The sequence below is a fragment of the Betta splendens genome, chromosome 3 (genome assembly GCF_900634795.4).
Source record: "Betta splendens chromosome 3, fBetSpl5.4, whole genome shotgun sequence".
In the NCBI taxonomy this organism is placed as follows: Eukaryota; Metazoa; Chordata; class Actinopteri; order Anabantiformes; family Osphronemidae; genus Betta; species Betta splendens.
The window spans coordinates 4,298,493-4,314,915 of NC_040883.2; the positions used below are offsets into that span (position 1 = coordinate 4,298,493).

Consider the following 16,423-nt stretch of genomic DNA (forward strand, 5'->3'; position numbering starts at 1 on the left):
TAAAAATGAAGTTTATTGTCACATATCCCGTTGAAGACGACACATTAACTGTAAAACTGCTTTTGTCGCGGAAGGAGACCCCAAAACAGTGGTAGTGGTTGATAAAGCAAAGAGCCAATCAGAGTGCGAAATGCACCAGCAGAGCGTGGAGTCTGACATGTGACCGTTGCTGTGGCTTCCTGTATTAACCCAGGCTCCAATATATATTTCCTGTATAGTATAACATAGGTAAATTTGTCGCCTCTAGTTTATGGGAAGCATGAAAAAACATCATACATTCTACGGTAACGTTGTCTGTATGTATGTCTGACTTTTCATTTATATTTTAACAGTTGCTAAAATATATAACAGTACATACATTTGAAATATGGCTAATCACTGACATTTACTACTGAACAATACTGCTAGCACTATATCACCGAACAAAATACAACATAAAGTTCTATATTTTTCAGTTTATTGGCTTAATAATTATAAAAAAAATAAAAAATAGATTCACATTTACAAAGAGTATAACAATATTTGCTAGAGGTAGTAATATTCCTGACATGGTTGCTATAATGTCATTACTGCTTTAAGTAGTGCTATTATAATGGCAGACTATAGCACTAATAGCATTGTGATGTTTGCCCAGGGTAAACCCTATATTGTCTTGCAAAGGTTCCCATAGATGATTAATTCTGTGTTGTAATAATCAGCTTAGCCAGGGAGATGGGGCACAGGCACACATGCCTGCTTGTATCTGCATAGGGATTAAAATCTAAACATTCAAACCCCAACAGGACTGGACAAATCAGTCTGGAAAACAACATCTTATGTAGCTCCATAAATCCATGTCCCCTTTCCGTTTTTGCTCTCACCTGTTCACAGCTGTGGGGGTGTTACCTCTGCTATTTCCACTGCCCATGCTGCACTAGATGATGGCAGCCTCTGCCTGGACCCACTCCACTCCATCTAAGGCAAATTGACACACCTGTCCAGGTGAGGAACATCCTGTGCAGTATGTGTTGTCCTGACTCTCAGACTACTTGCCAAGCACTCTGTCCGTCAGTATTAATGACTGCCACGAGGTACAGTGAGACACTGAAGGAGGGACAGTTCTCAGATAAATAAGCAGGTAGAACACTCTAGTGTCTGAGAATCTAATACCACTATTGTAGTGCAGCAAATTGTAGCATTGATGTGAGAGCCAAAACAATGAGTGACACATATACAACTACATAAAGGCACATGCAAAAAAAATCTGAAATTCAGGAAGAAAATAAAGATAAGTAAAAGTGCCCATTTGCAGTATTAAAAATCAATCTGTAATTATGTGAGAGATAAATTGAAGAGGTACATTAAAAGCAAATAATAGTTTCACTAACTAGATGTAAAGTGTTTAGTTTGAAGATTCCCCACAACCTTTCCTCAATACAATATTAGGCAGTCAGGTATTCAAACAGCAGTTTGTAATCTCAGCATTCTTTAGGTCAGTCCTTAAAAAGAAACCTTGAGATAATGAGGGTAATGACTGATTAGCTTAATGACATAATGACTGTGTTTCACATGCACGCAGTGACACAGTGCATTACAGATACAGCAGGTGTCATTTTGTCATATTGTCTTTTAAAGATGCCACTAATAATTAAACTATACTATTGTAATATAGTTAAAATGCGTCTTCGGTGTATTTGGGTAAATGTAATGTAATGTAAACAGTAATGCAGTTTAAAGCAAAAGCAGAACAACATTTTTGAAATGATTTAGAAAATACATGAAAGCACTGACATATCAATCAAAGCATGATTGCACATGAACAGACACTAGCTTACGCAACCACACACGTATGCATGCACACAGGCATATACACGAGCAGAGCCATTTTTCCTCTTATTTCTCAGCAGCAGTGCAGTCAGCTGCAGGTCACATGACTGGCTTGCCTGATCTAACCGAGCATGCTCAGACCCTTCAGTGTTGTCAGGCAAAATATAAGACAGCAGTAGGAGCAGAGAGAGATCTGCAATAGATAAACACACCGACTCGGATACACTAACCGATTTGCTCACGGGCACACGTCACGAGCATCGACGCCGCACAACTGGAGGATTATAGAGCTAATTTCTCTAGTTTCCTATTTTGATGGGTGTACGGTTTCATCATTTCAGCCACAGAACGAGGCGGGCAGGTGTGCCCTTTAAGAGGGGGAGCAGCTGAGGCAAGAGCAGCATCCAAGTCTCCATCCTCTCTGGAGGTAAGTGTGGATGGATAGGGTGGGGGTGCAGAGTGTGGGGGGAGGGGAAAATCCGTCTGAATGCATCTGTGTTTGTGTAAAATAATTAACAGAAGGACGAACGAGGACAGCGGTGGTGAGGATTGCAGGGGAGGCGGGGATTCTCTATTGGTATGTGAGGCGACGGAGGCTATGGGAATGGCAGGGAGGGGAAGCTAGCAGGCTTTACGGATGTAGCAGGGCAGCAGGCGTATAGAGAAGAGGGGAGAAAGACACGGTGATGAAGGAGGAGTTGATGCCTGGAGGGGAAATGAAAACCCGCAGAGTAGACAAAGAGAATATGAGGACTTCTGTCATTTAAATATACTGTAAAGCTGTAGAACATATCTGTGATATACCGCATGTTTATATGCCCATGGATGAGGGTTTTCTCAGGTATTTTGTCTTGCAGTGCTTGAATACGGTGCTGACTAGTAAATGTAACTAGGTTTCACTAAAAGAATGCAAATTGCATTGATACTGCAGTGTAAAATAAGCTCCACCTCATCTGCAGCTGAAAGTATGGTTTAAAGGCGACCACGCTCATTGTTTACATGTGTGGCACATAGGTGACAGGCATGTATGAAATACAAAGCGTGCAGTGTTGCTGCGCGAGCCATGCCTCGGTTTGTCTTCTCCCTTGTCCGAAGGGAATTGTGGCAGCTGTTGCTTTCTAATTTGTAACCCAAGAAATGAATTCACATTTCAGTGTTTTACATAACAGACTACCAGCAGCGAATGGGCTGTTTTTGCTGTGCGTCTATAAAGGTGTGGTAATCTGTGGTGCTTTGTTATTAATAGAAGTTGCTAAAAAAACAAACAAATGACAAAGAAATGGAGGCATCCTGGGCACTGGGTGTACTGCACATATCTCCCACACATTCTCTCAACAGTGATTAATGCCACTCTGAAAGGAGGCAGAGATGGCTGTTGCTAGGATACATGGCAAGGTGAAGTGCAGACGATTTAAAGAAAAGAGAAGGAGAGCTCCATCTGCAAAGCATAGCATCGCTGGAAATTGCTTCTTTGTTATTCAACTGAATATTTATTTCTGTTTTTCAAAGGTTGTGCACGTCTGAAAAGCACGAGAAAGACTAGTCGGACAAGACTCTAAGCCTTTTCTGTTCTTGTTTTCACCAACTGGAAAATAGGCTGCAATGGTTTGCAGTATTCAAAGGCCCAAACCTGTCTGAGTGCGCCTATGACCAGCAGACACAATGGTAAGACAGCCCTGAGTCTATTGATGTCATTACTGCATATGATTAAGCTGAGTCATCCATTCGGTTTTGTTTAGAATTCACAAAGTGATGCAATATACATTACCGTGGCTACTAACTAATTGCATTTAAATACTATATTAGATTAATCTATGAATTTTGTACTGTGTATGGACTCTTTATGCAGGATCTGCAGACTTCAATGACAATGGCAAAAGGCATCATTATTTTTGTCTTTAAACAGATACTGTAATTATCTCGCTTCTGTCAGTTGATTATCAAGGCTGAATCCAGACAATATCCTGTCTTTTGGAAATAAATGATGTGTCCTCGTCTCTCCATTTGAAAAGCTATATAAAGCGCTATTTTGAAGCCCTTGAACATTAGGCTAAATAGGGAGATGTGAGAAAGGATGTGAGATGAAAGGATGATAGAAAGAGGCTGCATTTTCTTCCCGCTCTACTTTAATGGCCTTCTCACAACGTGTGGGCCCACAGGACATCAAAGGCCAGTGTTGGACAGACGAGGAGTCAGATGGGGAGAATGAACCAGAGCAGTTTTTGTACGGCATTCAGGTACAGAAAAGACTGTTATCCTTCTTAAATCTTGGCGTTAAATGTGGTGTTGTCAGGACACTTAATTATGTTATCCAGTACTGACACTAAGAGCTGTTATTATCGTTTTGAGTTCAAAGCAGTTTCTATAATAAAATCTAAATAACTTGTAATAACGTACTGTAGCTGCTTAAAAAGATTTTTACTGTAAATGACTGAGTTTGCTCTAATTTGTTTTATTAAAAAAAGTTCACTTTACTAAGAATTATTTATTTAATCATTATCATTGGTACTGACAACATTGTTAAATTGGGTAACCTTAAATAACCATTAAAAAACAGCACCATCATCACCAAGAGGGTAAAAGTGTTATTTAAGATTACATCTTGGCTCTGGTGCCAGACAATAGGTCAAGAGTCAATATAATGATTTAGAATCATGCTTTTGGGGATTATAAATATTCAGGCCAAATGTCACGGCGATTTGGTCAACAGACAGATATTGCACTCTGGTAGTCCAAAGCAGATGGAGCAGCTGACTGACATTTAGACCGCAATGCCTCACTGCTTACACAGCAAACATTTTAATTCAAGTGGAGTGAGATGCCCTGTTAAAATGTAACGCATGTCCAACTTTCTGGGATTGATTGCAAATTAGATTTTTTGCAAAGCTCTAATGGCCGCTATTTCAGGAAAAAATAGAATAAAGGTTTTGGGGAAAAAAATAGATATCACTGTTCTTTTTTAGTATCACCCCGTGCCACCTTAAACATCAATCACAAGCAACACCGGCAAATTAATTTCCCTGGCTGGCAGTTTATTGTATCATCTCATCTCACAGATGTTCAGTGGTTCACGTCAATATTAACCCTGAAACTGTTAGTCATCCTTTCTTCAGTTATCTTCCAAGTCCTGTGATTGAAATGTAAATCCAGTCTGGAACGTAAAGCTCATTTCGATGCAGTCAGAGAACATGAAAGCAGCATAGTGAAGATAAGGATGGAAGTACTGCACAGGATCTGTTCTACACACTCAGAGCTGATGAGACGAGAGCCTGACTTCCGGGTTAAGACACCAGAAAATATACTGTAAAGGTTCATAGTAAATGTGCTGCAATAACCACAGCACAAAAGGAGAACACTGACACATCAATAAATCATACAGTCGTTCAAATGATTTGAACTACAGTTTTTAAATATTTGATTTGAATTAACTGTAAAACAAGAAGGAAATAAAAAATGGAAAGGGCTCAGGTGATGAACTAAGCTAGTAGTAATTGACAGGCAAACAAAAAAATGTTGTATAATTGCAAATAGTCAGGAAATAAAGTACTTTAGCTTTTACATTAGCATCTGGATTGAAATGTATGGCTAAAATTACCGGTACCAAAAAAAAAACACTTCCCCTAGTGGCCATTTGTGGTATTGCAATTGCCACTGACTACAATAATAAAACACGCCCCTTCAAATTCAGTATTAGAAATGATTCTTCTTCTTCTGATTCTTCTAGAAAGTTTATTTCTGTGCAATCATAACTATGCTTGTTACAGGGGAGCTGTGCTGCTGACCTGTACCGCCACCCCCAACTGGATGCAGACATAGAAGCAGTAAAGGACATCTACACCGACAGCGCAGTGTCTGTCAGGTAGAGCCGCTCGACACAACAAACAGATAAAAAGTGACGATCCAACATTCAGAGAATATACTAATATTTTATGTCAGTGCTGCTCAGCAAAACAGGAGCTACCGAAAGTGATGGTCAGATTAAGGGGTGTGATGTAATGGGTCGCATTATTTACAGTAAATTAACCAACTCTGTTGTTGTGTCTCTCAACAGGGAGTATGGAACCATTGATGATGTAGACATCGATCTTCATATTAACATCGGTTTCTTAGATGTAAGTCAGCAAAAAAAAAAAAAAAAAAAAAAAAAAAAAAAAAAAAAATGTAAGTCAGCAATTTTATCCATCCACAGTCACACACACACACACACACACACACACACACACACCACACACACACACACACACACACACACACACACACACACACACATACGCCACTTTTGGATTTGCCCATTTATAGTCCAGCGTTGACATTTTGCAAAGTAGCATCATGTATAATGCATCATGTGCTCGTAATTTATTCATTCAATGAGAAATGGCCCTAATTAGGATGCTAACTCTGTATATTTGTATGTGTGTATGTGTGTGTGTGTCTGACTCAGGAGGAGGTTGCGACAGCTTGGAAAGTTATCAGAACAGAGCCCATTATTCTGAGACTGCACTTTTCTCTTTCTCAGTACCTCGACGGACCTGGTGAGTAAAGATGTCAGTGTGGATGTTGGGTTCTGGATGGGATTTTAGGGACTTGTGACAGTCACAGAGTGTGGGAGGTGAGTACCATATGTGCTACACTAGAGGGAAAGTGTAAGAAAGTGCACTGTGTGACAACCTTCTCGTCTCTATTCAGAGCCCTCGGTAGAAGTGTTCCAGCCCTCCAATAAAGAAGGCTTCAGCCTGGGCCTGCAGCTCAAAAAGTGAGTCATGTGATCCACTGTATTGGCAATTTAACCTTTGTTTCATTACCAAATAGATACATCCCTGTAGTCACATATTGAAAATATACGACGCAGCAAGGAGAAACAGGAAAGCATGTGTGCCTTAAACTTCATGCTTCCTGCCCCACTCAATTTTCCGTTCATGGCAGGATCCTGAGCACGTTCACCTCACAGCAGTGGAAGCACCTCAGTAATGAGTTCCTCAAGGCCCAGCAGGAGAAGAGGCACAGCTGGTTCAAAGCCGGGGGAACCATCAAGAAGTTTCGTGCCGGGCTCAGCATTTTCTCCCCCATACCCAAGTAGGTTTCTCCCTTCCTGTAGCTGATCTGCAGCTAGTGCTTTGTTTAACACTACGTGAAATACAAAGATTGAAACAAATGTTCATGTTTTTGAAATGACAAATCAATACATTCATTTGTAAGATTACAGCTGATATCATTATTACAATATATTATGTTTTTACCTCATATTATGTTTTTACCTCAAACTTTAGCCCCCACTGTGTCATCTTTTACAAAGATATAAATCACTGTATTTGTTCTATACTTTAGAAAAACCTTTGATGGATGTGTTTCATATCAGGTCTCCAAGTTTTCCACTGATCCAAGACACCGTTTTAAAAGGGAAGCTGAGCGTCCCTGAGCTGAGGGTGACCCGTCTGATGAACCGCTCCATCTCTTGTACCATGAAGAACCCTAAAGGGGAACTCTTCAGCTATCCACCGAACAGCCAGGTCAGTTCAAAGCTTCAGCCGTCTAAAGCACTTTAATTCAGTGTTAGTGGCCAAAACATTATCCTACTATTCGCTGTGATATCAAAGCTAAACGGTTACCCAGCCTGAGTTTACGTGCATTCACAATTCTGCAAATTTATGATGAAATAGACTCATTTTTTGGACCAATGTACTTTATTCTTTCTGTTCTAATACACTGTGATTCACGTTGATCCTTCTCTCACCCATCCGTTACCTGCACCGTTCCCACCTGAGCCTTCCCCTACGTCTACCATGACATGGCTGGTGCGCCGTTTCCCATAATGCTTTGTCTTCACTTGACTCATCAGACTGTGGCTGTCCCAGCGGCCAGGGCCCCAGCGCAGATTACCACGAGGCAGCTGATTGAATTGTTTTTCTCATCCCAGGCGGGCGGGCACTGCAAGAACATCCCTACCTTGGAATATGGCTTCCTAGTACAGGTTAGACCTCAAGAAGATGAGGTTTGCTTAAGAGGCGCTCGTGTACACAGTGTATTGTTGTGCTGGGGCGTCGTTGCAATAATAATAAGCAATCTGTAATCTTTCTTTTTATTGTTGATGAGAGATTAGATGGTAGTGATTAGTGGGAACACTGCTGTGCTCTTCTGCTGACAGATAATGAAATACTCAGAGCAAAGGATCCCCACACTCAACGAGTACTGTGTGGTCTGCGATGAACAGCACGTTTTTCAAAATGGATCCATGCTCAAGGTAACTGATTAAAAAAGGACAAACGTAGGTCTAATAACAGGAATGTCGCTCAGCACTTTTGTGTATGTGCTTGTTTTTATGTCATTCTATCATTTCTGTTTGCTGGTGTAGCCTGCTGTGTGCACCAGGGAGCTGTGTGTCTTCTCCTTTTACACTCTGGGTGTGATGTCCGGAGCTGCAGAGGAAGTGGCCACCGGTGCAGAGGTGACGACGGTGTTAGCAGGGAGGGGAACCGGTTCTGCACTACAACAGAACCTAATTGTCCTGCTCTTTCTTTCCAGGTGGTCGACCTGCTGGTGGCTATGTGTCGAGCTGCCCTCGAATCTCCCCGCAAGAGCATCATCTTTGAGCCCTACCCATCTGTAGTTGACCCCAATGACCCCAAGACTCTGGCCTTCAACCCGAAGGTCAGCATCCGCACTGCTGGAATCACGATTACTCACTCAATAACTAAGCAAATGTTTACATTTTAGCACACACAACCAGGTCACACATACTTTATTAAAACCAAGGCTTGTTCTCTTTCTCATTGCAAACAATGGATGTTTGTCTCAACCAATGAACACAGAAGAAGAATTATGAGAGACTGCAGAAAGCACTGGACAGTGTCATGTCCATCCGGGAAATGACCCAGGTACAATGAGGAGATGGGAGGGAGAGAAGGAGCAGGTCTCTGTGGAGGCTACTGTTTGTCTGGATGTACATATATGTTTAAGACGAATCCCAGTATTTATGTTTTGTTAGTGCTGTACATTAATTACGAGCCTGAGTTTAGTCACATGTGCGTTTGGTGTTCATTAAATATAGATTTTGATTTTGTGTGTGTGTGTGTGTGTGTGTGTGTGTGTGTGTGTGTGTGTGTGTGTGTGTGTGTGTGTGTGTGTGTGTCTGTGTGTGTGTGTGTCTGTGTGTGTGTGTGTGTTTTTAAGGGCTCATATCTAGAGATCAAGAAGCAGATGGACAAGTTGGACCCTTTGGCTCATCCCCTGCTACAGTGGTACGTAAAGTAAACAGGATTTGTCCTAAAGTACTGTATGTTCACTCCACTTTGGTGATAATACAGTAAAACAGTTACATTACTAGAGATTGTATTGAACGTAGGTTTGATGCATGGTCGTACAGGTTTAGATGATGTGAATTATATTATTATAACTGAGAATTGTGTTTATGGAATTTGTTTCTGTGCACACTGTAAATATATATATATTTGCTTTATTTTTTTTTTTATCTGCAGGATCATTTCCAGTAACAGGTCACATATCGTCAAGCTGCCTCTCAGTAGGGTACGAAGGCAGACCCGCCCTCTCCGCTCTCCTTCACCACATTACTACAGATTGCTGCTGCATTGTCTAAGCATCGGCTAATGTTTACTTGTTTCGCTCTGCTTTTTTTGTGTGTCCCTCCCGCGCTCTTGCTCGTCCTTCGTGATCTAGCAACTGAAATTCATGCACACCTCCCACCAGTTCCTGCTGCTCAGCAGTCCCCCAGCCAAGGAGGCTCGCTTCCGCACTGCCAAGAAGCTGTACGGCAGCACGTTCGCCTTCCAGTGAGTCCACCTTGCCCATTCAACCAAAACTATTCCCTTATTGCCTGGTTTAAAAACTAATATCCCTTAGACTATTACAAAGCAGCCTGGAGTAACAATGTTATGTCTATGGTGGTAAAGCTAATATGACAAATCATATGTGAGCAATTTCTCTCAAATTAAATATGGACGCTCATGTTATATGTACTGTAGCAGTACACTCATCATACTGAGGAAGGAGAAGCCATTCTATCATATTTTTATGGACCCATAACAAACAACAGTGCGAAGCATTGTCCATTCTCTTGGACAGAGACACCACCTCACTAAGCCAACACGTAGGGATTTGTACAGTAGCAGATGGGACTCTGCTGAATGCTTTAGACACACATGGCTCCTCTGGGAACGAGCAGGGTACGTCTAAATTCTCAGCCGTGCTAACGCTTCCTCCTCACGCCGCTTAATGCTACAAATGTAATATTTCTCAACAGAAACAAGCCAAAAATGTCAGGTAGGCTGTCATGTTTTTATTTAAATAGAAAACCAATTACAGAGTTAGTCAAATTAATATTTGTACATATACTGACAGAGCAAGAATTTGCTTCAAAGCCAGTTAAAAATAACAGCACGCACGACCCTGCTGTGACCTCTCTAACTATTTTGGTCCGGATACCTGCCTGGGACACGCCTTTAAATGACTAATCCTGGACTGAGAGACAGCAATGATGAGTTGTCGTCTTTCATTCTCATTTAAAAATGACTTTTTTCTAAATAGTGAATTATATAAATCCAGAAGCCTGTTATGATGTCCCAGAATGTTCTTGCACCAAAGTTATAAATAGATCACCACTGTTGTCTTTTTAGGCAGCGGAGCATTTTCATCATCTCTTTTTTTGTGAATTCAGGATAACAGAGATTTAGAAAATCTTTGCAATCTTTGCAAAAAAAAAAAAAAAAAAAAAGAAAATCTTTGCATAATAATGAAAAAAATTGCGACATTGTTACACAAACATACTCTAATTACTAATAGAATAAAAAAGTAAAACATGTTTATTTTCCTTATTGATGGTCATATTGACAAATACACAAAAACGTTCCCTTTCTCACAGAAGGAAAGCCTATTTAGGCTATTTAGGGCCATACAGCATTAGCTGCACCATAGTGTTGATTTATTCCGTGTTATTGTGCAGCAGGGTTCTGGTCGCTGCGGAGGTCAGAGGCTACTTATCTTTACTCATCTGTTCTTTCCCATCTCTCCCTCTCTCTACACTTGCTCTAGTGGTTCCCATATAGAGAACTGGCACTCTGTTCTGAGAAATGGACTAGTCAATGCCTCTTATACCAAACTGCAGGTACGTAACCCTGGCAGTTGGCTCGACTTTACGATGCGTCCCGTCTCGGACAGTAAACCTGCTCTTGAGCAGAGCAGGCTCGCTGTCCGGCTGATTCATTTTTGCAGTTAATGGATGCCAGCTTCCCTTTTGTCAGCTTTTGCTATTGGCATGTTAGCGAACAGGGCACACTGGGAGATTTTCCTCAGGAGTGTCGGCTTCTTTTCCGGCTCCTCCGTCCACAGCGGCCAACGGCACGTCCCCTCAGGTTGGGACTGTGCTGCGTGGTCAGCTGTGATGTCTGGAGGCGCCCAGTGTGCCCTGTTGAGGTTAACCACCTAGAGCACTGAGTAGGCCAGGTCTGCAGCTGGAGGATGCAAAGAACAGGCTCCATCATAGTGAGTATACTCGTCCTCGGGATGAATAAGAGCTTCCATTGGTGTTCATCATACTGTATTACTATTATTGTAACTGCCACAAATTATAACTTAGAATTAGATGATGCCAGCTGGGTTCAACTGAAGACGTTAGGAGCATGAATAAAGTCTAAAGGAGTTTTACTGGCGGTGTTAGTGTTGCACTTTGTGACACAGGCCTTATTTTTATACTAAATAATAAGACAATAAAGCGAGAAACGAGTGCTAGAGAGCAAAGAACCGTTTCATTTGCTCAGTGAGGCAGATTATATCTGGAATCTCAAGGATCTGAAAACGTCGCCGTCGACTGTGATTGCTCTATTGTGCTGATCTGTTGCATTTGTTCCTTCTTTGTTCTCCTACTTTTTGAACTGCCCATCTTTGATCTTCCTTCGTCTCTGTCCTCTTTCTCTGCTCTGTTTCAACCTTGAGCACTGACACCCCTTCCTTCTCCTGTCTCGCAGGAGCAGGAGGAGGAGGAGGAGCTTAGTCTCAGTCATCACATAAAACCGCTCTGTTGCTCTTACACCGTTCTCCCACGTTTCACGTCCTGACCTTCATCTTCATTCCTTTCTATTACTAAACCATCAAGCTGCGCTTTGTCTTCCTTTTGTCCTTTCCTCTGGTCTCACAGAGACTTGTGAACACTTTAAAGCAGTGTTTTTTCCTCATACTGGATTCTCATCCCTGTGTGGATGATGATCATTATTATTACTCAGCCTCTTCTCATCATCTTCGTCATCATTTCACTTAATACTTCATATTTTGTCCTTCTACTCATTGAAATTGCTAAACTGTTTTTTCTGTCTTCAGCCAATTGCTGTCAGTTTTTGGATTTCCACGTGTGTGTGTGTGTGTGTGTGTGTGTGTGTGTGTGTGTGTGTGTGTGTGTGTGTGTGTGTGTGTGTGTGTGTGTTTGTGTGTGTGTGTGGTGTGCGTGTGTGTGTAATGTCTGTACTCAGATTGCTTGGTTGGCGACTTTGTCCAGGTAAACTGTCACATAAACACGATGTGTACGGACTCCCATGATTTAACTGGAGTGACTTTGTGCGTTGCTCTGCGTGTGTGAGTCTATGTGGGGTTGTCCTGTGCAGCTGTTGAGTGACCCTTCCCTCCTCCTTGCTCTTTTCAAACCCAAGCTACATGGGGCAGCATATGGAAAGGGCATCTATCTGAGCCCCATCTCCAGCATATCTTTTGGATACTCAGGTAGGACCAGTTCCATTCCTCGCTGCTCAGACCGCTCCGACCACATCTTACTTCCATGTTGGTTGACGTGAATCTGTGTCTGTGTGTGGCGTGGCCTGATTTTCATGATGGAACACCTCATTTTCACATAACTGTATGGGAGCTGCCCATGCTATCCTACCGTGCTGCACTGTGTTGTGTATTCAAACATTTGTGCTGGAGTCTTCGCCTCTGAGTTTTATATATATCATACTTTATGTTGTGGCTGTGAACAATGTGGATTGTTTTGTGTGTAACTTTGTACATTGTGGGCTTTTTATATTGTTTTTGTTTTTATGGGAGGTTTGAGTCACCTAAAACAGATTTTAAGTCTTCACCATAACTCTTCTGTATTTCTACTGAATCTAATGTATTTGGTCAATCTCTGTTCCTATTTTGTTGTCTCATACAGTAGGTCTGGGCCTCACATATATTGTTTTGTAATGCCATTGATTGCTGTAGAATTCCTAAATCTAAGCTGAAAATAATAAAATATGATAGTTTTACAATTTTAAATGTAAAAGGAATTAACATTACACTAATTATGTTTCCTAAAGTACATCACGTAAAAAAACAACTAAAACATTCTATCCAAATCTTGACATTGTGTGAAGTCATCTCTCTTTACAGGCAGGAAACTATTGACAATTGAAGGGACTTTTTCACAGCTTGAATGACCTCAGATCAGGTGGTTCTGACGGAGCGTTGTGTGCTTCATGTTCTTGCTCTTGCAGGAATGGGGAAAGGACAGCATCGCATGCCCACAAAGGATGAGCTGGTGCAGCGCTACAACCGCATGAACACCATACCACAGGTATCGGAATAGGAAATATTAAAAGCAAAGGAGCAAAAGTTACTAGCTGCTGTATCACACACACTTATGTAGAACACAGCCAGTCATTTCTGAGCCAAATCAGAGCTGTTGTCATTTAGAGTTTCTCTTATACCTTTCCAGTTGAGTGAGTATTACAATGTGCTCTGGATACATCATCATCATTAACATCACTGGGTGCTGTTATCATAGTATTTACTGCGGTGCTTGGTGGCTCTTACAGCTGTCTGTGTTCCTTAACAGAGTCGGCCAATACAGTCAAGATTTCTTCAGAGTCGAAATCTGAACTGCATCGCTCTGTGTGAAGGTAATAACCAGAGGAAGGTTAAACAGCCACCAAAACAAAACTGCTGCTTCTGTAGATTTACTACATCTAAAAGTGATATATTAACAGTAATCAGTGCATTAGATATGAAATGTTATTTTTGTTCTGAGACATGTGTTTGTCTTCAGTTATCACATCTAAAGACCTGCAGAAACATGGTAACATCTGGGTCTGTCCGGTATCCGACCACGTCTGTACACGCTTCTTCTTTGTGTAAGTGTTCCCACCGCCTTTAACTGCATGAGGTCACGTTGCCACTTGTCAAGGTTGCTTTATTATAGTTGTGGTTCGTGGTGCTGGTGGTCTAAGACCAGAGACTTAAAATTGAATCACTGTAACGTCAGTTGAAGCAAACCGACGGCTGTTGCTACAACTTTGAGACTGAGACTTTGATATTGAATTCAGCAGATGGCAAACGTCCACCGCTGCCTTCTGAGTTGCAAATTCTATTCAAAGTGGACTGCAATCAAATTAAAGCACAGCAAAACAGAATTCAGTTTTTATCATATTGTATTTTGTGCCGTATCTACGGATTTATTGTTTAACTTTAAAAAGTGTCCGTGTGGCGAGAATAGAGACATAGGTGTAATTCGCTTACAGTATAGTAATTCATAGACCAGTGCAACACAGTAGGAAGCAGAGAAGCTACTGATGACTTAAAATCACCCTGCTCTTGTGCAGATATGAGGATGGCCAAGTAGGAGATGCTAACATCAACACCCAGGAGCCTAAGGTGCAGAAGGAGATCATGCGCGTGATTGGGACCCAGATCTACTCCAGCTAATGGGGATCGATCCTGGATCGCTCGGTCTCTCTGGCAGAGGCGGACACAGGTGCAGTTAAAGGGAGCGTTTGGGGCGAGCTCGCCTCGGGCCGGATCCTCAGCGCTGAATATCCTGAACTTTGAGCATATTATTTCTGAAGTTGTTTCGTTCCGGTCCTCTCGTTTCTCTCTCTCCTCTGTTCCTCCAGTCAAGTCAGAGTTCGTCTGCTTTTCTCAGTCATGACATGTACAACACAGTTATCGTTCGCTAGTGAACAGAGCGATGGTCACACGTCTAAACACGTTTCAGCCTCGACTTTCTTCTTCCTCGCGTCACTTTTCTTTTTTTTTCTTTGTTTAAATGAATAATCATTATTGATCAATTCTCTTTGTGAACATCTAATACAAAAAAAGATAATTCAAAGTGAAAATTAGATCTGTCTGTGGCTGGGTGGCTTTACATGCACATAAACATTTGTCCCTTATTGTATTTCCTGAGGCATTATCTCTAAACCATTTATTTGCCATTTTTTTTAATAATGATTTAAAATAAGGCCTGTGACATGGTTCTCTGACAGAAAACTTTCTTTCAAAATAAAAAAAACAGAACGATGGATTACACTGAAATAAAGTTTCATAGGAACAATGATCACACATGTTCCTGAAAGCTTTATTTGATATAATGACACACTATAATGTATGAGACTAATACAGTAATACGTTGGTTTGGTGCCTCCACTCCCAACTGGCTGAACATAATACGTAATAGAGATTTTTAGGCATTTGGAAAGAGATTCAAACAAAGAAACAAGCACTAAATTCAAACTTGGAGTCAGTAAAACCCGCTAAATGTTCCTCTGAGCCATCGGTTTGTTAAAATATGCATTCATTGTCTTTTAATTGGTGGACATCTTTGTGATAAATCTTACTGTGAGTGAAGTACACTACCCATTGGCTTCACTACATACAAAATACACTGTACAGAAAATCATTGACAAGTTCACCAAACTATCTACTGGCAGTATTCAGTCCAGCTGAGCTCACGTCCTTTCCACCTCCACCTGACGAACACCGGATATTACAAAGGTGCATCGATGTGCAGCCTTGTGGTCTCAACTTGGAGAAAGGCAACCTTGTATAGCTAATCAAGCTTATCAGTTAGTCATGTACTGTATGTATGTACGTGCAAGTTTGTATTTTCTTCATTATACTAGACATTGCACTTACAGTATTCAAAGTTTGCCTAATCTGGAGAAATGGACTGTCGCCGGACCAGCAGCAGACGGGCAGTGGAGAAAAGAGGAGCACAAAGTATTCATGGAGTCTGACTGTACTATCCAACACCCCAGTACTGTATGTCTGTAAGGCTCTGGACTTTGAGACTCTCCTGGAACTGGAAATTATATCTCCCGAATGGACTGTGAGACGACACGAGAGAGAATGAACTGTAAATAAGGACAGTGGACACGTACAGCTGACTCATTGTGTTCTGGGACTGTGCTAGAAACCCATGCCTGCTTTCGCTGAGAGGTTCCAGCCGCCGGTCTCTTCGAGTCTGTTCTCCGGTGACTCATTCTTATTTGAAGACGATCATGACGGCATTGATGGTGACTATGGTGGCGATGAAAGGCGACGATGCAGGGGAGAAAAAGAATAAAGCCTGATTTTGCACAGTTTTACATGCAGTCTCCTTGTCTTTGATCTGTTGAGGCAGTGTGGCGACATTGTGGCCAGCAGGGGGCACCATTACTCTGTTACAGATAACCAGACCTTCTGAGTCCTCTATTCTACCTAAAAACTACTCTACATCACACTATAATTTTATCGAGTATTTCTGTATAATTACTTGAATTAATATTTAATTAATGCAAGAATAAATGAAGGACATCATTAAAAATTACCTCAAATAGTGATTTTAATAAATGATCTTTTATAAGCTCATGGCACCATTAACTTCTTC

At 41.4% G+C, this 16,423-nt stretch overlaps 1 protein-coding gene across 7 annotated transcripts; it reads left to right on the plus strand.

Annotated features, from left to right (window-relative positions):
• The first annotated feature begins 888 nt into the window (after positions 1–888).
• Positions 889–16,142, plus strand: LOC114851773 (protein mono-ADP-ribosyltransferase PARP6). Of its 7 annotated transcripts, none has more exons than XM_029143466.3 (24): positions 889–981; positions 2,148–2,233; positions 3,403–3,471; positions 3,966–4,043; positions 5,571–5,665; positions 5,858–5,918; positions 6,248–6,338; positions 6,493–6,559; positions 6,730–6,879; positions 7,163–7,313; positions 7,643–7,774; positions 7,949–8,044; positions 8,156–8,248; positions 8,326–8,451; positions 8,613–8,678; positions 8,974–9,041; positions 9,279–9,327; positions 9,478–9,590; positions 10,849–10,921; positions 12,456–12,525; positions 13,278–13,357; positions 13,619–13,682; positions 13,829–13,913; positions 14,382–16,142. In XM_029143466.3, the coding sequence occupies exons 3-24, from the start codon at positions 3,469–3,471 to the stop codon at positions 14,482–14,484; spliced, it is 1,914 nt and encodes a 637-aa protein (XP_028999299.1). In that variant the 5' UTR covers positions 889–981; positions 2,148–2,233; positions 3,403–3,468; the 3' UTR covers positions 14,485–16,142. The 7 variants fall into 7 exon arrangements, with proteins under 7 accessions (XP_028999299.1, XP_055363362.1, XP_028999298.1 ...); XM_055507387.1 differs by having other exon boundaries at positions 890–981; positions 3,316–3,471; XM_029143465.3 differs by lacking the exon at positions 889–981 and having other exon boundaries at positions 1,900–2,233; positions 3,316–3,471.
• The last annotated feature ends 281 nt before the right edge of the window (positions 16,143–16,423 follow it).